The sequence below is a fragment of the Gymnogyps californianus genome, chromosome 13 (assembly GCF_018139145.2).
Source record: "Gymnogyps californianus isolate 813 chromosome 13, ASM1813914v2, whole genome shotgun sequence".
Lineage (NCBI taxonomy): Eukaryota > Metazoa > Chordata > Aves > Accipitriformes > Cathartidae > Gymnogyps > Gymnogyps californianus.
In genome coordinates this window covers 16,326,787-16,352,443 of record NC_059483.1, presented here as the reverse complement: position 1 = coordinate 16,352,443, position 25,657 = coordinate 16,326,787, and the positions used below count along the sequence as shown (strand labels likewise).

The following is a 25,657-nucleotide window of genomic DNA, read 5'->3' as shown; positions in this document are numbered from 1 at the left end:
AACACAGCAGAACGGGAAATAGCTAACTTCATGCCAGATAACTCTAGAGGAAAAAAAGTGTGTAAACACAAAAGCAATGTTTTTGGATAGAAAACTATTCCTAGTTTTCTGGCAAGCGTTACTCATCAAGAGATCAAACTGGCACAGCTGAGTGATTCAATGGGACTCATCAAACAGCCGCATACATTCTTAACATGCTCTGAACCAGGCAATTTCGATATCCTCATAAGGTACCTGCCTTTGAACTTTGAAAACTTTGAAATTTGGATTTTGTTCACAACAGTGGCTCTGTAAAAATGCCAGGTTTTACTGCACTTGCTGTTTGCATATCTTTTGAATTGTACTAAATTAACTGATGGAAGTTATTTTCATTTCTATCAGCACTGCAATGCTGATACAATACAGTAATGTGGGAAAGCACCATATTGTTTCATATTTACTATTCTCCTCATCACCTATCTAGAAGGTGGCTAAGGACCACATCTTCGCTTAAACAAGAGCCTTGTAGAAAATATGTGAAATTGTAACCTCTGTGGGATTTCTTCAGAGTCTAGAATCTGTCTTATTGGGTGACAATAAGATAGCAGAAGATACAGCCCAACATGAGCATGTGGGACACAAATAAAATTCAAACTGGAAGATGCTCGGGTGTTACAGTGAGGGCATGACATCAATAAAAAAATGCGCATAGCGAAGCAGGCTGTAAAGATGTCAAAGTCCTTATGCAATCAGAACAATGCTATATTGATACACTGACTAAGCAAATTTGGTTCAGCAGTGAAAAAAAAGAGATGTAAGCAGGACTTTTTTTTTAATAGAGTCACTCTTATGAACATAAGTGTATGTAAGTCATAGTAGCTTTTATTTTAATCCATTTATTTCAAGTAACTAAAGCCAGTCTTTCAGCTTCTATGCATATACAAACATGTTTATGGTTTTGTTAGAAACTTACATGAACTTAGTTAGAAGTACATGAGACTTGGTAAAGTATTGTATTTTATTCTTTATTAAGGGTGAGTTCACTTAACTGACTGAGCCTAAACTGCTTGCTAAAACATTGCTTTTAAGCGAGTTACAGGTTCCATTGTTGTAAGCTGAAAGCATAGTAGCTATTGCACCCATCACAGTTTTCCCCCCAGATCAGATATGAGTGTACAGGCTATTGATAAATGTGCTGACTTGGGAGAGATCTGTCTGGTCTGTTCATTTAGATGATGAGGTAACCGTGGGGAAGTTCTATGCCACCTTCCTGATACAGGACTACTTTAGGAAATTCAAGAAACGCAAAGAACAAGGACTGGTGGGGAAATATCCTGCGAAGAATACCACGATTGCTCTGCAGGTGATTTTGTTTTTACATTTTTAACTAACCATTTTGTGAGCTTACTTGAAATAGCAGGTAGATGAATATTGATGATTGTGCAGTGCTGCAAGGATTTTATTTAGCTGGGACACTTTTGGCCCTTATTCGTCAGAAAGGTAAAACGTAATCCTGCTATTCTGTCTATAACAAGGTAAGTGCAACACATTATTCTCTGTGGATTACTCAAACAGTAGCAACGGTTATAAAATTTCTTAGCAAGTCTAGTTGATACATCACAGTCTAAAGTTGCTGATGTAAAATCAGATAAATGAAGTTCTGAGCTATCATTTCTGTTCTTTGTTTTGCTTTAACTGTTTAATTTCTTGTGTTCCTCCAATGCTATAAGCCGGTTCTCGGATAACTTCCTAATACGCATTACCTCATAGTAAAGAGGCTTTTATATGGTATCATTTTTCTTCTTAATTCTCATTGTTCTTTCTCTTTTCCACTTACGATTACTGGTGAAATACCTTCCTACCAGTATTTTTTAATGTTTGCAAATTTTGAACTTCACATGCATCAATTTCTTTTACAGGAAGTAATATTAGCATACTACATTAATGGCATATACTTCTGTCTGTCTCTTAAAACAAGCTATCAAATGGAAACCAGGACAATAGATTTGGCCATCTGTCTCTCAACAGGCCTGCAGCAAGCAGTCCATAGAGTATATGTGATCTAAAGAGTATATTCTGAAAACTTCTGTCCAGTGATACCCTTTGTATTATGAACTTTGAAACTGGCAAATGGGAGGCTGTCCTCAAATAATTCCAGACATCATACACTGCACCATTTTTATTGGATTGGGACTTTCTGAATTTCAGTTAATGCTGAGTAGATTCCTACAAACTATAAAGATATTTAATGTTTCTGATAGCTTTTTATTCTGATGCCAAAATTTAGGAATATGTTGTGAAAAATCCTTTCTAAAAAGGGAGGAATCTGTTAACCTGATTCAGGTACTGTTTTCTTTGTTAAAAATCCTGCTGGTTTGTACTTTGATCTAGCAGAATGATCTTTGCTGTCTTAAGCGGGTAATTTGTTTCATTCCTATTTCCTAAGAATGTCTCTGCTGGCAGCTCTGACACATTCTGCTCCCAGGCACCGTAAGCATAAGAGATGCAACAGGCAGAGAAAGATTCATCGCGATTCTTGCTATTGATGTGTGAGCACATGGCTTGCCAGGACAGTGTGAGCTATATTTGCATATCATGAGAGAAGAGAAAATTTTGGGGAATGGAGGAATAAAAAGACTGGGAACAGTTGAGAGGGAAGTGAAAGACATTGGATTTTTAGGAAGGACATTGCAGACTTCTTCATTTCAGAAGCATTTGAGCCTAAGGAGCTCAAAGTTAGTTTTAAGCCACAGTATTATGGTTTTCCACTTGTGTTTTCGAAGTTGCACATATAACAATATAGAAACAAACACTGAGTTTCCAAATGTGGGTGTGCTCTGTTGTTTACTATCAGATTGCGCTTCCTGTTCAATAGCAAAGACAGAGGGCAAGGTGAAACTGGAAAGAATTAGCTCTTCCTCTGTCTTTGCACAAATATTTTTCAATTCAGAACAACTGAAAAATGACCATGAATCTCTGCTAGGAATCTACAAAGGCTTATGGGATTTGAGGCATGGCACTTATTTTTTTTCTGATTAAAACAATGTTCCTGTGGTAATAAAATAATGCAGGCTGGTAGATGGGAAGGTTATTTCTTCCTAGATGGGAAGGTTATTTCTTTCTTTCTCCCCATTTTCCTCTGTTCTACTTTTGTCTTTCTAACAAATCAGTAGTAACTCACCTTGATTTACCAAATAAAAGTGGAAATGCCATTTCAAAGAAACCTGAAGCCTATGGTTGGGAAAAAGCCCTGTCTTATGGGTTTTCAGTCCAGCATATAAAGGCATAATATAATTCAATAGGAGAAGCTACAGCATGTCAAATTCAAAGTCAAAATGCCATGTTTGTTAGAATAATTAATTATATAAGGATACAGGTTTAAAACAGACCTGGATATCTTTCTAAAAGAGTTGTTCTACTTCAAGAAGGAATTGATTTCTTCTGATCAATGCCCCTGAGAACAGTCCTGTGGGATGTGTTTTAAGGAAGTTAGTACAAATGATCACAGAGGACCTTTTGGCCTTATAATGTGTAAAAATCTGAGGTCTCTCCATTTTCAGCCTCTTCATTCCAGTCTTGCTTTGTCCAAAACTTAAAAGCTTGTAAAACTTTAATGTTTTAAAAAACCCTATATTCTTAACAACCATGGCATAATTTATGGGTATACCATCAACTTGTTTTTCAACTACAGAAATTTTGTTGAATGATCTGTGAAAGGCTTGTAACTATGAGGATGTTATTTCAGTTCTTGGAGAGCTAGTAGTAGCTATTTTTTCCATTTATTCTCTCAAATACTCTAAATAAACTGATGTTTGTAGATCTCTGGTAAACAATATACTAAGAAAAGCAGAAACTTGCAATATCACTCTCTCTCTCATCCAATTTCTTAGGGAAATTGTGATGACTATTATGTCAATATACACCACACTTCCATTGTAAACACTGAAGGAACTTCATACAGCAATCACGGTGGATTTATATCTTTATTACAGAGTTCATCCAGATGAATTTACTGTTTGTTTATATATCTCCACATAAACTAACCATACAAACTGCGCATACAGTACTGTAGCACCTGACTGCTTACTAAGGTATGTGTGGAACAGATTGTGAACAAAAAAAAAGTACTAAATTAGCCTTCTCTCCTTTCTGGAGGAGAAAAATATCCTCAGCTACACCTGAGTTGCTGTCACTGAAATCTGCCAGTAAATATGGGACCTTTATTATTTTTTTTTCTTGGCTGTATTTACCTTATCTTTTCGTTGTTAAACTTCCTGTAGCCAGGGCAGGGATGTGACTTCAGCAGCAGCTTTTCTTTAGTTTCTCCTTTAAACTAGTTAAGATTTCACAGTATCTAGCAGTCATGATAATACCACTGCAAACAGCTTCTGCTTTCTGGACTGCTAGAAGAGGTGAGAGCAGCAGAAGTTGGACTAAGTCTGTCTTTAGTTTTTCAAGCTCTGTCACTCAGAACCTTCCTATACTAGGAATTGTTTGCTTAAAGCTTTAAATAAGATGAGGAAAATACTTTTATCAGTCTACAATAAGAAAAGACTTTCCAGCCATCCGATTCTTCTATTTGTAAGGAACAAGACCAACTGTATTTTCATATTCTTGTCAACAGCTCACCCTATTGCAGACCAGTTGTCACGTTGCAAAATCCTTAAGCAAGCCAGCAGATAAAAAGCAATGTCACCTGTTCCAGTTTGTGTCAAAAGCTATATAAGCAATAAATGCTCTTGCACTTTTGCTGACATCTGTAACTTTCTCTTGGGGTAGTTGGAATTAGCAGCAGAACTAGTTAATTAGTTAAGACCATGCTTCCTAAGGATCTCATAAACCCTGCAATTGCTGCCTTGTCTAGCCTGGCCTTCCTTATCTCCTTTCTCTTGCAAGAAAGGGAGAAAACAACATGCTATCAAGCTCTACAATCCATTCCTAACCGTTGAATGAAGCAAGAGGTGAGTTACAGTTTTATAATCCTGCTGATTCTTATAGTTGACCATGTCACTCTTTTCCTGGCTTCAGGGAGTAAACATCCACTTTGAGAGAGAAGGTATATGCTCCTTGTGACAAAACCCATTCTGTGTTTTAATTCTCAGGACAGCTGTTGAGGCAAGAAATTAATGGATGTTGCAGTTTTCCTGTTTTGAGAATGTAACAGAATTTTTTTTAACGTATATCACTCCTCTTTGCCTTTGTTTATTCCTTATGTTCTCAGTGGTATTTTGTTGGGGTTTGGGGTTTTTTACAGTAGTTTTGTTTAGCACTTTTGAAGGTACTGAAGGGAAAACCATGTAACTGTCAAGTGGCCTGAGGCAGTGCTTCTTCCAAGAGAGTTACACCTACTTTTTTTTTTTTTTTTGCTAGTCCTTTAGTTATATTCTAGGATATGAAGTTGGATGCCTTGCTTTTAGCTAAAACTGTTTAAAACATTTACTTCTCATGCTGCTGTTTCTGATGGAATGACTTATGTTAACGTAGGCAGAAAAATGATGCGCAATAACTTAAGAACTTTGATGTGCAAGATAAGAAGTTTTTTAGAACTGCAAAGCAGAATCTTCACAATATTACAACTAGAATTCAAGGTCATAAAAAGTAATGTGTTCAGCAAGAAAAGCACTTCCAAAAAAATCTAGTACAAAAGAGGAGGAGTCATCTACAACATCTTTAGTTAGTTGAAGAGAATTGCATAACACAGGGTAAAATTTCTGGTGGCCTATGTTAGTCATGTTAGTAAGTCCCATTTCAACAAGTGTGGGAATAAGTCTTCCCTTGGAAGCCTCATTATTTAGCTAAAGATTCAATCTGTGGATCCAGGAAGGCAGACTGACTCAGGAGCGTGTGTAAAAGTGCTGTTCTTAGATGTTATCTTTAGAGAGACACAAAAAGGATTTCATTTCAAGGTTAAGTAAAAAGATACACTTTTTTCAGTTAGAGCAAGAAGTTTTCGCAGTAGATGTAGTAACTAAAATCAATGGCACCTTAATTTTACCCTTCTCCCAAATGTCTTTTCCCAAATTCGCAATTCACTAGATAAAAGCATTGTATGTGTGCAGTTATATTGGCGTCAGAATGTTTTTCCAGCACTTTACAGCCAAATTGCTACAGCAAAATTTACTTGATCAAGCCTCTTATCCCACTTGAACCAGTTACTAGCGTATATTCATCAACAAAATAGTCGTAAAATTCAAGAAACTTTTATCATCCTTTGACTTTTGAAGAATGCAAGGGATGTACTTTTTTCTTTTAAAGAATATTTTGTTTATGTATAGTCACATAGTTATTGAAAAGCAGTTTTGAGTTAGGAGAGGTTCAATGGCTCAAGAAAATAATGAATAGGGTTCTTAGGCTTTCTGAAGTAACTGTTTTACTTAACCCTGCTTTCTTACATACACACCTCTTGCATCCTTAATTACTTCTAGTTAAAGTTACAATGCTAACACTCTCAAATTTTATTTCAGATAATGTTTGAAAAATTGGAACTAGTGAAGAAGTTTTCTATTGCTCTAGGTTCTTCCTTTACTATATTGCTTTATTAAACAAACCAAAAATAATCATAACTCGCAGTGTGCATCAACTACCTAGCCCTGATGATATTTATGTTTCTGACATCAGTGATAAAGATGTGTACAAACAGGGTCTCACACTAAGGCAATCCTCTTGGCTGCTGCTTCTCTGATATCAAAGACGTCAAGAGATGCAAAACATCAAGAAAAAACAATAAGAAAATAAGGTGCGGTTTATCCTCTCCAAGGTTCTGAGAGTTTTCTAGGTAACGGGGAGTTAGCCTGCCTTTCTGCCAACAAAATCAGAGCAGTTCTTTAAAGGAGTTGCACTTGATTCTGCTTTCAATTTGAAATGAGCTGCACTTTTCATGCAGTGCTGTTAAAACTGCTGCCTCTCTCCTTTTGAAATTGTTAAGTAAGACGATGTTGTAGTTGATCTTGATCAGTGACAAGTATTTAACAAGACTGGATACATTTGAAATTGATATTGAATTCTCTAATAGGAAAACTAACAGAGCTTTAAAAACACATGTTGTAAAGATTATTTTTTTCTTCCCCTTCCATTTCTCTTTAGCCTACTTGAATTTCTCTCTCTGCAAGGTTGTGATACTTGGTCCTTGATTTCTTAGAATATTTCTTAGAAATAAATAGTAAAATATTTCTTAGAAATGCCTCTTTCACTATGCAGGTGGCTCTTTCCCAGTGTAATGGTAGTGTAGCAAGCTAAACTAGAGAAAGAAAAGGAAAACTGATAGTGGTGGGTGGGCCAACATTTACTTCTGTAAGAGATTTTATTCAACCATGTCCAGCATTTGATCAGACTCTTCCAGGCACTGTAGCGTGAGGAGTGGCTGTGTCTGCCTCTCAGGGGACAGTGTAGAAGCTACAAAATCAGCAGCTTCTGAATTAACACTAGAATAAGTACAGAACACTTTTTTTTGTCATTAAGACTTTAGGTATTTTAACACATGAAACTGTGAAAATCTCATCCTTTGCCTGAATTTTATTTGGTTGCATGAGACCAAAACTTGCGTACTGTGTCAAGAGAATGTCACTGGCAGCCCCCTCACCATTTTGGGACCAGAAGCTCAACCCAACTGGAGTAAAGAAAACAGCTTCTTCTGATACTGGGTTTGAGAAATGTTTGGGGGGGAGAAGAAACAGTAAAGTTTGGGCTGAGTCAGCAAATTAGAACGGAGCTCCCTGCAAAACTAGATTTGCTTTGTGAATGCCAGAGCATGCAGCAGGCAGGAATTTCCCCTTACTCCACAATAATTGCATTCAGGGTGATTTTTATTCTGTAGAGCTAAAGTTTTCCTCAAGGATGCAGCATCTGCTGTTAGCCTAACACAGGCTGCTGTTTGGGTATGTGTAGTCAGAGCAGAGGAAGCAGTCTAGAAAGTGAAGCGGGTCTCGGGATTATCTGCTCAGGCTGTTGAGCAAAGTCTTTTTGCTGTGAAATTTCAAATTCCTCCTCACTCAGAAAAGGACACTTCAAAATATAACCAACAGCAGTTTGTCTAAACTTGCATATTGTCACCGAAAACATCTTCAGAAATGAAATAACAATATCCCTTAGAACTACAACAGTCTGTCTTCTGCAGACCCAGGGGTTTTCACGCCTTATGAAGGGAAGAAAAGCAAGTGGTTCTGCAGTGATGGGTGACCAGTTCATGGTAGCTATCTACTGTCATTTTCATGGTGTTCTACATGCTCCTAGGACATGAGAAAAAAAATTCCTTAGGGCTCACAATGCCTTTCTTATGCTGTTGACTGATACTTATGCAGTGAGAACAAATATATTTTCTGGGTAAAATCAGAACAAAATTATATTTGTAGCAGTAGTTTAGGAGATGTCTTTTTGACAACGATGGAAACTTGTATTGAGCCAAACAGAAGTCACATTGCTAGTAAAATAAATGTTAAGTGAAGCATGAACAAGTTTAATTACATTTGTCTAGTACTTAGAGTGAATGAATAAATTCTAGACTATTTTTCCTAGGGAAAATACTTGCTGTATACTATGTAATGTTTGCATCTATATTTCACATTTATTTACATGTAACTCTCTTCGTTAATACATACAAATAAAAGTTAAAGGATATTTCCCTTTACAAGTACACAAAAGCACTGATTTATTGAGCTGAACTTGATTTTGGGAACACCTTTCAGATTAAACTAATTATGCTTTTTTCTCTCTGCAAATTTTATAAGTAATATCAACCCTGCAGTAAACAGTAAAAGACAAAAGAAAAGAACCCTCGAGTAGGCATCAGCTGACGGGTTAATATGTTGCTCAAGTTCAATTTAATTGTGCTCCCATGTTCATGTTGTGCTCACAGAAAGGCTTAGCTTGAAGGGAGTCTGGGTGTGACTGAAAGCACGGAGCTTTTGGGTAGTTGTAGAGCAGTGCCCTCAGCTTCGGCGTTAGAAGATGGGCTCTATGAAGATGAATAACGCTGGGGAATCGAGACTTGACTCCTATGTCTCTTATGTTCACTGCTATAGCGTAGGTCTATTCAGCTATTTTCCTGCATGCTTGTTGTCTTATGTTAGTAGTTCTTGCATTGTATTCTGTTCATAGTAACCTCGGTTTATTTTTATGTTAAAGTGTCAGTGTGGCTTTGAGGGTTTTTGTTCTTTTTAGTTTTCTTTGCTATAAAATAAGCAGGTAGTAAAAACATGTTCACTATCGAACTATTTAATGTTTTAATGTTTAACTTAACTTTTAAATGTTTTCATGTTTTGGTGTGAGGTGCTTTTCAAGCATCTTTAAGCTTATCTCTCTCTAAGTGACCAATTCAGGAATACAGTTATTAGTCATATGACATTTTTTCTCACTGAGGGACTCCTACAGTTCTATTATTTCAGCATTTGAAAGCACGTGTGTCATCTCAATGCTGTGTCAGACAGAGGCATCACTAATTGTCTCTTGAGATGCTGTTTAGGACCCAGCACTGGTGTATTAGTGCCTCGGGCTGTCCTGAGAAGGTTGCAGGTGCTATTATGCCTCATAAAGCACAGCCGCACAGAATTATCATGTGAATTTGAAGTCGTCTTGGGCATTTACGGGAAAACCTATTTAAAGCCATGCTTGGGTTTATTATGTAATTCTGTTGTTCAGCACACTGTGTGTCACTGGTTTGCTAACTAACCATTGGACTGATGCGTCTCATCTTTCTCATGCCTGCAAGGAAAAAAACTAAGCAAGGAAGGCATCAAAAATTAAATTTTGGAGAGAAAGTGTCTGAATAAGAAGTAACTTCTTTTCCAAACTTCTAGTGAAATCTCTAGAATAGAATTAGAGGCAATCGAACACAGTAGCATTAATCTCTTTTCTTCCTCTACTTCAAAGAAACAACAACAAAACAGAAAAACCTGAGTAGAAACAACAGATGTCCTCTTGCAGAACAGCATGAATAATTCAATGATGCAGTTTTGATCAATGTTATCCCTGTAGAACTGGTGCCTAAACATCTCTTGCATGTTTTATCTGTTTGTTATAGACCCTTTCATCTTCCAAAGTCTTGGATGAAAACAAAATTTCCTAAAAGGTATAGGGTAAATACACATAAAGATTAACACCCATGTGAGAAAAAATATGTGTTTTTTCCTGTTACAGGTATATTAGGCAAAGACATTTGTGTATAGCAAATACTAATACTCTGTGTTGGAAAGTTAGAGATGAACAGAACTGAACAATGTTGTGTTCTGCAATATACTGGGATTATTAAACACATCTTGTTAGAAATGCGATCCACCTGACTGATTTAACAGCCTTGTGAACCAGGCAGGTTTTCAGTCTGGTGAGCTGAGATGGATATTAGATGTATCTATGATGGAAGAACTGGCCCCTTGCTTCTTGAAATGTTGTGAATTGTATTTTGGTCCTCAAACAATAGGAAATAAATCAATATTTATTATTCACATTTCCACTTATTTAGGGAAAAATTTTAAAGGTGTGTTTTACTGCTGAAATGGCATAAAGTAATCTTGAAGCTTCCTTTAAGGAAAGGCGAGAATTCTCTGGACATGAGAGAATCTTCAGGAATTAAGAATCTGCCATAAAAAATAAGGATATAAGGGAGACTAGCGAGAGTGTGACCCTTCCAGTAATCTTTACCAACGAAAGGAAATGTTATGAAAGTTCTTATATCAGTCTTTAGTGTCTACTTGTTGTTCCGTTTGGGGAAAGTAAAGAGTGTTTGGCTGCAATTTCCTTTCCTCTGCAGCTCTGATAAGCCATGCTCAAAGACTGTGAGGAAGTAATTTCTGTGTAACACTCAAATTTGGCTTTTTTTGAAAGTCGTTATGGCAGGATGCTTCAGGAATGTGGCTAGTCTTGAATCTTTATATGTAATAACAACAAAAGGTCTTACAAAGTTACTTAGGGAAATAATTGCCTCCTAAGAACTTAAGCAGTCATAGTGAAAAAGAAACAAGCACGCCTCTGGCAAATGTAGACAAATCGCTATCCAGGCTGTCTTTTTGAAAAGTCCCATCTGCTCGGGTTTTTTTCTAAGAGAAGAAATTATCTCAAATTTAAATGTAGCAGTTTTTAGAACCTCACAAATGGAGGGCAACGTGTACTCCCATTGCCCTCTTGTGCGTTATAATGTCTCTAGGGTTCTTGCTGGGTAGAATAAAATGGGCAACGTTATACAGGGAAACGTGTATCAGAAGGACCCTTCTTCCCTGTAAACTAATGGAGAGGTGGGGAGAAGGTTGGTTTGATTTTTGTGTGTGTTCTTTTATTTAAGAGATCTTTGGTTTGGTTCTGAAGTGCTTCAAGGTAAAGCTAAATGTTTTCTCAGTCCATGCTACCTCTACGATCTTCTCAGAAGACATTTAAGTGTGGTTCAGAGAAGGGAGTTTCCTACTGACATATAAGTGCCAATTCCTGCATTTCTACATCAGCCCCACTTGAGCGGTAGCTGACTGATCTAATGAAGGATTGTCTTATCAGTAAGAGCTCAGCGTGAGAATTTGTCTCACTATGTGGTGCTCTCCTGTCATAAAAATTGTTCTTAGGTTACTTAGAATACTGTTAGATTACACCAGGTAAAATGAGACAGTACATGGGAGTAGTCATTGTAATGATGGAGTTCACAAAATTGTTGTAGGTAGTTCTGTTAGAGCAAATGAACTGAGGAATATTTAATTCTGCAGGCAGATGTTGCTTGTAGAACCTGTGCCTTCAGTACTGGCTGTGAGTGAATAAAGCTGATCGGTTTAGTTTAACTAACATATACTTTTACATACAGTGATCCAGGTTTTAGTCTTCCGCTGTTGACTGTGTCATTGCAAGAGGTCTGTTACATGAAAATGAGTATTACTGAAGAGAGAGGAGATGATAAAAGCTGCCTGCTTTCTCTTGAGTAAAGGAGGAGTAATTCACCAAGAAGTAAACCAGAAGGCAGTTGGAAATGTAATCAAAATTAAATTACTATTCCATATGTTGCTGCCAAACACATGGCTTTTCTCAGCTTTTAGGCATACACTTGTGGGACTTTGTCACAATTTGGCAGACAGGAATAGAAGCTAGTAGTTTTTGTCAGGGTTAAAATATATAACACTGCTCCCGTGTTCATGTTGTGCTCACAGAAAGGCTTAGCTTGAAGGGAGTCTGGGTGTGACTGAAAGCACGGAGCTTTTGGGTAGTTGTAGAGCAGTGCCCTCAGCTTCGGCGTTAGAAGATGGGCTCTATGAAGATGAATAACGCTGGGGAATCGAGACTTGACTCCTATGTCTCTCATGTTCACTGCTATAGCGTAGGTCTATTCAGCTATTTTCCTGCATGCTTGTTGTCTTATGTTAGTAGTTCTTGCATTGTATTCTGTTCATAGTAACCTCGGTTTATTTTTATGTTAAAGTGTCAGTGTGGCTTTGAGGGTTTTTGTTCTTTTTAGTTTTCTTTGCTCTTAAATAAGCAGGTAGCGAGCGTGAAATGCAAGTGACTATTCTTGCTAATGATTGAATAACCAAAATATAATAGTAATCCTCTGCTAAATAAATAGTGCCTTTCCCTCTGCTAAATAAATAGAAGCGTTTGGTCTTCTACTTCAAAATCTGTACCTTAAAGGGTTAATTTTACTTTCCTTTAGCACCTTACAAATGATGACATTAGCAGCCTTGCTAAGGTCTTGACTATGTAATTAGCATAAGAAGTGGGAGAAAGCACAATGTATTCATGAAATGTATATAGTATATTAACTCACTAGTAAATGACTTTTAGAGCCTTGTTCAATTATAGCATAATTCTCAAAGTTCATCCCTGAGGAAGAAGATGTAATTGCCAAATATATGTAGCTAATACGATCAGTCAAGCGCTGCTTTCGGGAAGTGAGATACTGGTATGAGTGAAACCTGAAGAGGATCCTATAGCAAGCTACACTGTTAGATACAAAGCTTTTTGGTTCATCCCTTTCCAGGTTCTGATTGCCCACACTGCATAAATGCCATTTTGCTCCCCAGCAAAGCAGCTATTTCCGTTTTGAGCTGAAACCTGACTGCGATGCAGTGGTGGACTCCAGGGAACGTGTGTGATAGGCAGCATGAATGGGACCAGGCTACGTTTGGTGCCCTCCAAGGTCCTTCAGCTCCGTGTGGAGCTCTGAAACGCACAAAATTCTCTACACATCTTTGTGCCACTGCAGGGCAAGTAACAGGCACTGTCAGTGTCATGCCATAGAAGTACAGCTCTGATGTACAGCCCTCACATCTGCATCAAAAAATGCAGAAAAATAATAAATTGGGCTTTTAGATCATAATCAAGAATTGAGCCGAGAGCTATGCATGCTTTTTAGTAGCATCAGTGTAGTGTTAGTAAAGGGCTAAACAAACAAATCTTTGATTTCTTCTGAACCTGAGGAGATTAAAAGAAGTCGGGAAGAACAAGATTACGTTTCTTGCTTCGGACCTTGACAGCCAGAGTTAAAACAGGAAAAATATCTCCTTTTTGAAGTAAGGTGGGCCTATACAAAAGCACTGAATTCTTGGCCCTGAGTATGATGTCTGTTTCCTCTCTAATGTGCAGGTCTGTCCTTGGCAGTTTCAGCACTATTCCTTTTCCTAAAGGTTGCTTGTGGTAGCGGGCTTGAGAGGAATATGAACGGATATATGCTGAGGTCCGTCCTACTGTAGCTAGATGGTTTTCTGTCCTAAACTAAAGCTTTAAATCAAATATCTGCATATCACAGTGCAGTGGAGATGAACTGGAATTATTTCACTGCTTTCTTTTCCATCTGAGCTCTGCTAAAACTGCTGTCGCTGTAGCAAAGATCTCCTTGTGTTTCCTTTGTGGACACAGGCTGCAAACATGTTCTTAACATTAAACATACATCTCATTGAAATGCATTTTATTATAGTTCTTGCTGATTACTTATGCTTTATTATAAGATGAATTTTATTTCCATAGGATTCCATAAACATCAGTGGTCTTTTAGTCAGGATCTACGCTGTGATAATAAAGACATGATCACCTCAACAGGGTTGTACTGGAGTGTAAGCCTTTTATTAATAACAGTAGAGAGACATATAGTAGGATGCATCCTCTGTGGATGTCAGGATACAAAAACTTGTTAACTGTCCTTTAAAATAAATTTACACGCCTGTAATTAAAGAATGAAAAAGAATTTGCATTCCTAATGTATTATGATATTGTCATTGATTTAGGCAGGACTAAGGACACTTCATGATATTGGCCCCGAAATACGCCGAGCTATATCCTGTGACTTGCAAGATGATGAACCAGAGGAAAACAATCCAGAGGAGGAGGAAGATGTTTATAAAGTAATGTCAGAACACAGCTACGTGAATTGTTTTGTCATATAATATAAGATTGAAGAATGAGCTTATCCCTGAATATGCAATAATAATAATTGTTTCAAACCCCCTCAAATCAGCACAATATAAATATTTTATAAATAAGTATATTTTATATATATCTATAAAAATGGTATGACCAGGACACTTGCATCTCATCATAAATTTAGGAAGCAGTTCCTGCAGGGTGATTCTCCTGCCCCTAATTCTTCCTCATTAATTCTCATTTTTTTCTTAAGCAAATCCTAAGAAAAGGTATGAACCTTGCCACCTCAAATTTTGATAGCAGCAAGGGTTAAACTGGAAGTATCTTAACTTCTGCAGCGGTAGATAGGAAGAAGAGAATGAAATTCTATGCAGCCAAACCACAACAGACAGAGACCTGCGTGTTTTAAAATGAATGCCTGGAATTACACAGAAGTCAACTAAATATAGGTGCCGTTTCCAGTTCCCTGTGAGGGATATCAATAAGAATCAATCAGAAAAAAAGATTAGTTTTCCCCTTTTACGCTATAGATATTCAGTCGAATGGTGAACATGTAAAGTTGGTGTTATAATCAGGAGCGATCTGCAAACCGTTTGTCAGCCAGCAAGAAAACTTAATGTTTCACAAGCATTTCAGAAGCAGCAGATGTAAAAGCATGCTTCTGCAGTAATTGTGTCAGAAGCCCCATAGCTTGCTATCGTCCTTCGCAAAAAAGGAGGATGTGGCGCTGGAGACAGTGCCGCAGCTGCCGTCGGTAGATGCGTTTCTCTGCCAACCGTCATTACCTCCTGTCTTCCCTAGATTGAGCTTCAAGACAGACTGCTGTCATCCAAGACCCACACCTGGCTAGACAGGGAGGCTACATAATCTGGGTCAGATGTAAAAGAGAGCTGCATGTCATAGTCATGACTTGGCACTTCATTCTCTCTTTCACCATCCATTACACTCTCAGGGCTGATAAAGAGTTACTACTCTTTCTTGTACCTCTGCAAGAAGAAAGAATGGAAGCACTGAAGCTTAATGTTACCTACTTGAGATATGCTTGCAAGCTGTTGCATGGCACTCCATCCTGTCTGAGTGACGCCTGTTGCGAACCGATGCTCTGGGAGAATAGGAGAGAATTCCACCAAAGTGTTCGCAAAAATTAAGCAGATCCGTCCCTTTCTGAGGAAGTTGGTGCATGTTCATGTATGGGGAATCTAGATTTCTCTTGCATAATAAAATGTGGAGAAAGCTGGATGTCACATTTAGTTGTATGGAAAAAGAATAGTGATCACAGCATAATGTTGATTTGACTCCGAAATACAAGTATTGTCATTATCACAATCACATCTCTGTCACTTCAGGAGATCCCATCTGAAGCATCACAAAATCAGAAAGAAAAATCACAGATTAATTGAATTGCTACTTTTGTATGCATGTAGGAGAGAAAAGTAAGTTATCACTGTCAAAAGTATGTTCTGTTAAGGTATCTGATGCAATTTTTTCTTTCTCTTCCCCTAAAACAGAGGAATGGTGCCCTCTTTGGCAACCATATAAACCATATTAGCAGTGACAGACGAGATTCATTTCAACAGATCAACACCACACACCGTCCCTTACATGTTCAGCGGCCTTCAATTCCATCTGCGAGTGATACTGAGAAAAATATATATCCTCAGGCAGGAAATTCTGTATACCACAATCATCATAATCACAACTCGGTAGGAAAGCAAGTTCCAAACTCAACAAATGCCAATCTCAATAATGCCAATGTGTCCAAAGTTGTTCATGGAAAACACGCAAATTTTGGAAATCATGAGCATAGATCTGAAAACGGTTACCATTCGTACTCCAGAACTGATCATGAGAAGCGTAGAAGGCCGAGCAGTAGGAGGTAAACTTACAAATATGTATTTGCTTTTAAATAAATTTGTATATTATAAATACGCTATAGGAAAACTTATGCTACGTGAAACTAATTCATATATTTAGCTTCATTTCAGTTGCCTACTGATGTATGAAGCATATTTAAAATACAGCTCTGATGTATGGGAAATGTATTTAATTTTAATAAGGTTTGAAAGTAGTAGTTTTCTTTAAAGTGAAATTATTAGTCACAGCACAGACACTGTAATCACCAATGAATTTCTCTGAACTACCTGATTTTAAAATATCTTTCTCATTTTCATGCCTTACCTGGATAGAACCCGCTACTATGAAACATATATTAGGTGAGTTGATGTTGTTCTGGCATAATTGAAGAGGACAAAGTAGTTTCTTTTCCCCCTCTCCTTTTCCCCTTTCTTCTCTTTTTTTTTTTTTTTTTTTTAAAGCAGTACAATTTTCAAAATTAACTGTATGACAATGCATATGCTGAATAACTTAAGAGACGATTTCTAAGTCAAATTTTCCACTGCCTGTTCTAAAAGGATCAACTTCTGGTAAAGTTTAAAATTATTCAAGCCCTTTTTAAAAGTCCAGGCAGGTTTGTGCAGTTTTCAGCAGACATAAGATCACACCTCATGGTAGCCTGTGTTTAAAATTGACTTGCAAAGACTGGGAAAACCACTGGCTTTAGCTTTGATAAATATTAATGTGTACAGTTCCATTTATAGGGGACCCAAAATCTTTCCTGGTCTTATGTCTGAATATTTTCTAAGACAACTTTTAAAAGTAGGATATATTGTGTTATTTGAAGTGCATTGCTAACTGTATTCAGTGCTAGTTTTTAATGTCTAGATTTACACATCTGTTTCCGATTTTTCTTGGAATACCTCAGTGAGTGCTCCTTAATATTTTAGCCATTTGGCAAACTTCAGTCATTTGAGAGAGGCTGTGTTTCTTCAAAGTACTCTGAATTTATATTTTGTAAAAATGTCTTAAATGTATTTGACTTTACTGAGCATCCCCATATTAATTATTTTAATGGGGATGGAAATAAAGGGAGGTCATCGTTGAGGAACAGATAAAATAGTCATGTTCTGAACTGTAGTTCTACGCAATTTACTATAACACCACATCCTGACAACGGGAGAGTTGTTAATGCTTGTCTTTTTTTTTTTTTCTTGGAAGCACATTAAAAGAACTGTGTATAAAATATACAATATGTAATTTATGTAAGTAAAATATAAAAAGAAATAAGTGTTTGTTTGCTACTTACAGATCTGACTCTGGTGATGGGCGTCGACCTACTATTTGCCGTGAAGAACGTGAAGTTCAAGACTATTGCAATGATGATCATTATTTGGGAGAGCAGGAATATTTTAGTGGAGAAGAATATTATGAGGAAGACAGTATGTTATCAGGAAGCAGGTGAGGATATTTGTTAAACTGGGAAAAACATTTCAATAAATTAGGTACATATCTGTAAAGGCTTCACCACGCACGCTTACACTGAAAATTCTCTAATCAAGTTAATACTCCGCCACTGCTGGCAAATGAAATGGTGACTAGGAATAGTGTGTGTACCAAAGATCTTTCGTATTTGGCATCATCTGCTGACTCCAGCAGAACCTCTGTACCAAATTCAAAGGAAAGCACAAAGTTCTTTTGAACTGAGTATAAACGAGACAGCGCATAACCAAAGAAGCGTTTCATTTGTAAATAAAATTTCACGTACAATGGAAGAAGGATCAAGCTCAGAGAGAGGAACCTTTGGAAATAGTTTTCTTCTTTTAATTTAACTTAAAAAGAAAGGTGAAACTGGTAAACTATGGACTGAGATCACAAGGTAGTACTAGCTGGACCCATAAAGGATTGGATGACTTCCTTTTGAAAATTCTCATTATACCTCTTTATTAATAATCCCTCTCTTGGCAGCATTTTTTATCTCCTTAGTACAAACACTTCACACTGTCATACTCTTCCTGGCCTTTATATGTTTGGAATAGATGGCTTTTAAGGTTTATTCATAAGCTTTATGGAAATGCCATCAATTGAATTTTAGTCAACAACTAGCATTTCTTACAAATTTGTATTACTGCATAATGTCCAAATTTGTATTAATCTGAGGCTCCTTGCTGTAATTGCTGAGTTGTAGTTTTGTAACCTGGATCCTCCCAGTTTTCTCACTCTTTTCTGTTTTCTCCAGCCAAAACTTGGAATAGTATCCTAGTTAATTATAGTATTTCTGTCCGATAGTGTTTTTTAACAACTCGTGCCTGATCCTGTGTATTTAACTCCCGCGAGCTTTGCATTCACTATCTTAATTTCAGATTTAAGAAGAAAAGGCCTTGATTTAATTTTGGTAAACTTAAGCTTTTATCTGCAACTTTATTTCACACAGTTTCCTCAGAATTGGACTGGGGTGGGTTTTTCTAACTTTAGAACAGTGGCTCCCACGTTAGTTCGGCTCTGAGCGTTACCAAGTTAGTTTGATTTGAGCACTGCGCCGTCGGCTTCAGGCAGCGATGGCTCCAGCAACAGGGCAGGTCCTAACTCTGCACTGGGACCGCTCCTGGACGTAAATAATAGGTTTCCAGTTGTTCAGGCAATGAGTGGGTGCTACTTTGGGAGGAAGTCCTGATATTCCTGATTTAGTCTTTAAAATGTGAGACCGTTCCAGTGTTTTCTGAGTATCAACTTGTCATGGAACAGAACCTGTATTTGGTAATACTGAAAGGCTTCCTATTTAAAAAAAAAAAAAATTAAATGCACCTTTTTCCCAAATATCTTGTGATTTTTTTAATTCCATAATATTCACCTTCTCATTATGGCTTAGAAGGACATATGCATTTACAAGATCTTAAGTAGATGATGTTCATCTTCCTTACAATATCTATGTTTCCCTTCTGCAGAATAAATTCAGTAACTTCTCAAAAATATCCTCCACTTCTGTCAATAAATTTTTATTTTGAAGTCCAGCCCAGAAGTAGAGGAATTTATTGCCATTTTTTCTTAGATCCATAAGTGCATATGCACAAGTGCCAGACATGCTTAATTCTCCTCCTCCTCCTCCTCCTCTGCTGACTGTCTTTGCCATCTGGATTCTGGCAAGACTGGCACCCTAATCTGCAGCTTCTGGGTTTGCATAAAAGCGAAGATTTCCATGAAAGCTAAATTTTACAGAATTCTCAGGTCACTTAATTTTTTGATATGATAATTACAGTCAAATAACACCCTTCCAAGATTTGATTTTTGACAAGACAAGTATCCAGAATATAAAAAGCTTAATTCTGTTCTCTGAGTTTCTGTGCTCCACACTTCACCCAGGGTTCACAAGAGAGCATGGCAGTAGGACAGAGTATTTTTATTATTTTTTTTTTAGCAATGTACAACTGAGGTCCTACGTTTTAGCCTGTACTGGTAAGAATAACTTCATTGAAAATATAATTTGATAAAAATTTCACCTGAGAACTTACTATGTAACTATACTAGTACAAAAGTGTACGCTCGCTATCTCAAAATCAGTTTGCATACAGAAACTGGATTTTAAAATTGAGTCGTGTAAGTATATAATGTAATGTTTGGTTATGTTGTTGGAGAAAGAGTAGATTTTAAAATCTTCTAGAAGAAATCTAATAGATCAATTTACAGAAACTGACTGAAATAACATTTTTGTTATTGTGTTTTAAATGCAGGCATATATATGATTACCACTGTAGGTATCACTGCCATGACTCAGATTTTGAGAGACCAAAAGGTTACCATCACCCACATGGGTTTTTTGAGGAAGATGATTCACAGATCTGTTACGATACAAAAAGATCTCCTCGGAGACGGCTGCTACCTCCAACACCAACACGTAAGTACATTAAGAACAATTTGTTTGCAAATCCAGAATTATTTAAATGCATTCAGACATGTTCCAGTTTAAAAAGGCTTCTTTTTAACTTGGATTTCAAACATGACATTTCTTGATTACTGTTGCTAGTGGATTATTGTGTATGGCAGAAATGTCTATCCATCCTGAGACATTGCTTGGAGAATCTATGGATCCTATCTTACAAATCAGTCTTTCTAGTATCTCTTGCCTCACTCATCCAATAATATAAAAATAACAAATTTAATTGCCAGTTTTAACTTGATTTGATAAATGAAGAAAGAGCAAGGTAGAATGCAGCAGTAGTTTGCTTTGAAACTTTGATCAGAGGGTTTCAGTCCGTGTACCCTTTATTCACACCTACAGATGCGCAGTGGTGCCGTGAGTCAGTGCCGTTGTCTCTCTAGTGACTCACCTGCTGGCACTCCCCCTGTCTCTTAACAGTCGTGCTGCTTAATGACATTGTAATCAGTTCCATTTGCATCTTTACCTCGTACTGTTTCAGTGAACACTAGAGACTGAAGTAGGATAATTTGCAGGGAAAAGAGAACCAGGAGTGAGCTTAGTGGTGCTTTGGTTTTGGTTTGGTTTTTTTTCCCCTTACTTTTGAAGTGCCTTTAGCTTTTTAACGTGAGTTTCTCAAGTCCATGTGAAAAATAAAAGTGGGAGAAAATGTTTCAATTTATAGATTGAATTAGTGTTGTCAACTGATTTTTTTTACCTGTTTCTTTAATTGTCATTTATTCTCCTCCTTAGGTCTTTCCCTTGGTTTCTCCTTATCTCAAGCACAAAATTGTTTTATCTAAAAACATTTAGCATTTCTAAAAGCTCTCATGCTTCTTATCTTGTAATTTTGTTTTTGTATGTTCCAGGCCATACTGCAGAGATTAGCAATGCTAATCCTCTGGTGAAACTAGGCACAAACTCAACTTCTCTTGGATTTTGGTCTTTGACCTCTGACGCTTCACAGAGAGGGAGCACTTGGGGTTGAGAAGTGCAAAATAAACCTCTTTCTAAGGCTCTTCCTTGTTGGTGCACAAGAAACAACGCTCAGCTCCATGCAGCCCCATAGCGTCCCTAAGAGTACTCTGACGCATAGTGTGGTCAGCACAGCCAGGTCTGTTACATGTGTCTTTGGATGACGCTGTCTAACCAGTGCCACACAGACAAGACAATGCAGGATCGTTTCTAGAAGAGTCTCCATGTTTTGTCTGCTACAAGGTGGATTGGCTTTCTAGGAGAACCAGAGTTGTCTTTCATTCTGATGATGCTAGCAGCCAGAGGCACAGTTCATTTATCCGTGGAAGTATGACTGTAAGGACCCCGTGGGTAGGAAAATGGGTTTCAGTCCTTTCCTGTCTCAGGCACCCTAAAGAAAGTGCAGGTATAGATTTAAAAAAGAAAAGTGTTTCAGAGACAAGTGTAGTGGGATCATTATTATACAACATCTGAGGTACAGTCTCAGACTGTTTAAAGCTAGAGAAAGCTGTAGTAAAGGGCAGCAGCAAAATATATTATTATATAATAAAGGCAACATTCTTCAGCGATACTGCCAGTGCTGGATCCTCACTTTTGGCACCGAGCTCCTTACGACAAGACTAGTAATGCTCTCTGCTATTTGGCTTTCTGACCTTGAGGGGCACAGATGGAAAAAGCAGAAAGAATGTGAGTCTTGCACTATAGAGAGTAAATAACTCAGATGAATGATAGTGAAGTGTACGGAAAGCTGCTAGCTCTCTGCCCGTAGCAGAAGGAAAAGACATCAGACAAAGGGGAGACTGTGAAAGGAGACTCCTGTACATCTTTCTACAAGCTTTTCTGACAGCAGAGGAATTTTAAGCCAAAGAAATAGATGGATGCTTTGTATATCCATTCCATACATTGCAGGAGAGCAACTTTCTTATAAAACTCCTCTGGGGTCTTTCCATGGAAGTGTTGTGAGGGGAAGGTTGAAGGCTTCCTGTGACTGCAGCCTTTGGGATCCATTTAACTTTTCTGGTAAAGTTTTGATGACAGTGTTAAGCAGACGTTTCTTTACAGGAAGCTTACACTTTTTATCTCACATACGAGAGACTAGATAAATGTACTGGATAAGAGCGTATTTGATATCCTAGGACAAGAGGACCTAGTTCTGATCTAAGTTGCGGAAGGGTAATGTCGGAAGTCCTGTGACTTACACCAGTATAGTATCACAAGAGCACAGTCAGGCCTCTTGTCATGACCAGTTATTTAATGTTCAGGAACACAGCTGAGAGATTTTAGAGGCTTGGTATCTCAGCAGATTTTAAAAGAAACTCAAACCTATTATTTGTAACTAGTGTATGTGCTGTTTGGCCTGGGGAGGAAGCCTTGATATTCTCACGTAAAGAAAAAAAAAGAAAAAAGAACCTGCAACATTGCACTAAAGTTTCTGCTAGCATCTGGATTCAGTCCAAGTTAATGTAACATACAGTGCCTTGGCTGAGTACTGTAGTTAGTAACTTGAGCTCTGTGTCAAGCTTTCTAGAGGTTTTTATACCACACTCATCACCACAGTATTTGAGCAACTTCCAGAATTGTACTGAGAAACGATTAAGATGTTATTTCAGACTCTTTCCTGGGGAGAAGCATGTGCAAAGAAGTGTCTCGTTTTGGATGAGGGGACTTTTTGGTTTGCTTTTTATTCATTTTGGTATTGGGACATTTAGTATTTGTTAGGACCAGGAGCTAAGGCTTACATTCCTGTATTTGGATTTACCGTAGAAACAATGGAAAGAGACACCAAGTTTGCATTAAGTGGACTGAATCACCTCCTGGAGGTGCCTGTTTTAGTCCAATGGCTCTTTAAGGAACCTTGATTGTTAGTATCCAGCATTAAGTGTCTGGTGATAACTATGAGGAATCCTAAGTCTATGGCACTTCACTCTTCAATTCTGTTCACAAAATCCTTGGTGTTGGAGAAAAAGATGCCAAGAATAGTTCCAATAAGTTTCAAGAGAGCACAATTTTGTATCATTGCTTTGTACAGTCAGGCTCTTTCCAGTTTTCCACTATGATACTCGCAGCTGTGAGGACATATCTGGATTCCAGCTGCTGTCTGGCGTCCAGGCTTTCTTCACACTGAAGCTAACGCAGAGGAATGATACCCACCTGCTGCTCCCATTGTTCTGCAGGCTTTCACCAAGACCAGCTGAAACATTTCCACAGCAGCCAAATATCTTGATCCAGTTTAGATTTCTACTTTTTCCTTTCTAGCATTTACGTGCGTAATAACAGCATACATAACAGCAGAGACCATGGCTTATCACTGTCATAAGTAACAGAATAAACATCAGGAATTGACAACATGAGTCAAAGTTGACTCGGATATGGTTTTTTATATTGCACATTGCTTCCAAGGAACTGGGGATTTGGTATTTCCTTGGGGAAGTCTGGTTCATTAGAATGAAGAGTTTAAAACCATGGGGAAGAAAGAAGAAACTCTTTTTTGTAACTCTTCACAGCAGTTTACATAAAACTCTGAAGTTAAGTGGCTGAACCAGTCTGCTGCCTAACACAAGCTTGCTTTGTGAAACAGCTGCTTCAAATTCTGTCATGTCAGGCTGCTCGTATGGTTTCTACCTAGGACTGCATTTGCTCATATGATGAATCTATCCTTTATCTTGTAACCAGCTGCTTGCTTCTGTTAGCGCAACTTATTTCTTGCTGGGGGATATGTTCTTGTTTGTGTGATAGTTGACTCACACTGGAATTCTGGAAATAATAGACTTGAGGAAAAGTGTTTTATTTTCCTAATGAATTATGGCTTCCCTGTAGCAAATAGACGATCTTCCTTTAACTTCGAATGCCTCCGCCGACAAAGTAGTCAAGATGACATACCACTCTCTCCTAATTTCCACCATCGCACTGCTTTACCACTTCACTTAATGCAACAGCAGGTAAACACAAAATCTTATTTAACTAATAATGAATCACAGCTTTCCAGCTTCTATATTGTACTTCTGAGTTCCATTGTTGTTTGAAACAGTACTAGTGTATTATGTAGGTTGCCTGTGCACAACTTCTAGGCCAAGTGTAGGCTTGTAGTTGCTAGACATGAGGCTTCTCAAACATCGACCTTCTACAAAACATTGCAAAGGAGTAGTTTGCCCCTATGACTCTTTAAGTGTCCACAAAGGGTCGGGATGCCCTAAGGAATTTTGACCAGGACTGCATAATATGGCAACTGTCTATTAATCTTTGCCTATGCAGTTACTCAGCTCCATTTGCGAGAATTTGCAAGTACAACGTACCCATCTTCTGAGGCTCAACGCCCAGCTCGGACGTGGCTGAGAAGATGGCAGTTTCCCTTGCCTAGAGGCACCATCCAGAATGCTTGGAAAATGCTGACAGCTTCCTAGCCTGTCCCTACAGGACAGAAGGAATGTTTCTACACTTTGCTCGCTTTGCTTAATATGTTGCATAAGCAATGATTTTTCTTTATTAATGCTAATACCAAGATTTTGTGATCCGAGTAATAATACAAAAAATACCATTTTACCCTGTCAATTTACCAATTTCAGTCCTGTTCCTCCTTTACATGACTATTAAACGTCAGAAAATATTAACTTTGCGTAGCTGCTGCGTGAACAATTGGTTTGAACTAACTGCTGAAATGAGAAACGAGTATGACTGAGCATTTGAAATCACTAACTTCTAAAATTCTTCCCCTTGCCAGGTCATGGCTGTTGCAGGGCTGGATTCCAGCAAAGCTCATAAACATTCACCAAGTCGTTCAACACGTTCCTGGGCGACCCCACCTGCAACCCCTCCCAACAGGGACCGTACTCCATATTACACACCTCTGATCCAGGTGGATAGGGCTGAATCTACAGAGCATATGAATGGCAGCCTGCCTTCCTTGCACAGGAGCTCTTGGTACACAGATGACCCTGATATTTCCTACCGAACATTTACACCAGCCAATTTAACTGTACCTAATGACTTCAGGCATAAACATAGTGACAAACAGAGGAGTGCAGACAGTTTGGTAGAAGCGGTAAGTATTACAGACACCTCTGAAGTAGCCAAGAGTGTCTGTTCAAGTTTTGTGTTAACTTGAAAAACCATATAATTCAGTTCACGTTCTCTCTCTGAAAAGGTGGTATTTTCAGTTTCAAAGCTCAAAACTGTTTTTAGGTAAAGAGAGGGGAACTTATTCATAGTTGTCATGTAGTAAACGATTTCTACTGAATCCAGATCTTAACATTAGTGTGTCAGAGAACTGCAGGGACCTCAAAGAGGTTTGAAATTTATGTTTTCTAGATGAGGATCGGTTGTGAAGTGTCCTTCCACAATGGCTGATAGGGAAGAGATGATGCATGTGCCTGTTCTCTCTGCTGTTTCTGTAGAAATACATCACCATTTTTGCAGTAATCTGAATAAAAGATCAAGAACTCTATGAATCAGTGTACTAAATGCAGAGAGGTGAATAACAACTACAAGGATTGATTTGTAGGTGTACTAAAGAATGTTAAGAATTCCCTTTTATATTAAAAAAGATTTGAAGATAAAGAGTATATAGCATTTCTGAATCAGTTACTGATCTTGCTTCCATCTATCACTTCCTTTCCATTGCTATGAGCTAAACAATACACT

At 37.9% G+C, this 25,657-nt stretch overlaps 1 protein-coding gene across 1 annotated transcript in view; it reads left to right on the top strand.

Moving 5' to 3' along the window:
• CACNA1D (calcium voltage-gated channel subunit alpha1 D) overlaps positions 1-25,657 on the top strand; it is a 200,442-nt gene that overhangs the window by 174,036 nt on the left and 749 nt on the right. The window contains exons 41-48 of the mRNA XM_050904926.1: positions 1,212-1,342; positions 14,163-14,279; positions 15,807-16,174; positions 16,485-16,511; positions 17,443-17,592; positions 19,860-20,023; positions 23,837-23,958; positions 24,738-25,058. Coding sequence (XP_050760883.1) covers positions 1,212-1,342; positions 14,163-14,279; positions 15,807-16,174; positions 16,485-16,511; positions 17,443-17,592; positions 19,860-20,023; positions 23,837-23,958; positions 24,738-25,058 — 1,400 coding nt within the window. The remainder of the gene's footprint in view (positions 1-1,211; positions 1,343-14,162; positions 14,280-15,806; positions 16,175-16,484; positions 16,512-17,442; positions 17,593-19,859; positions 20,024-23,836; positions 23,959-24,737; positions 25,059-25,657) is intronic.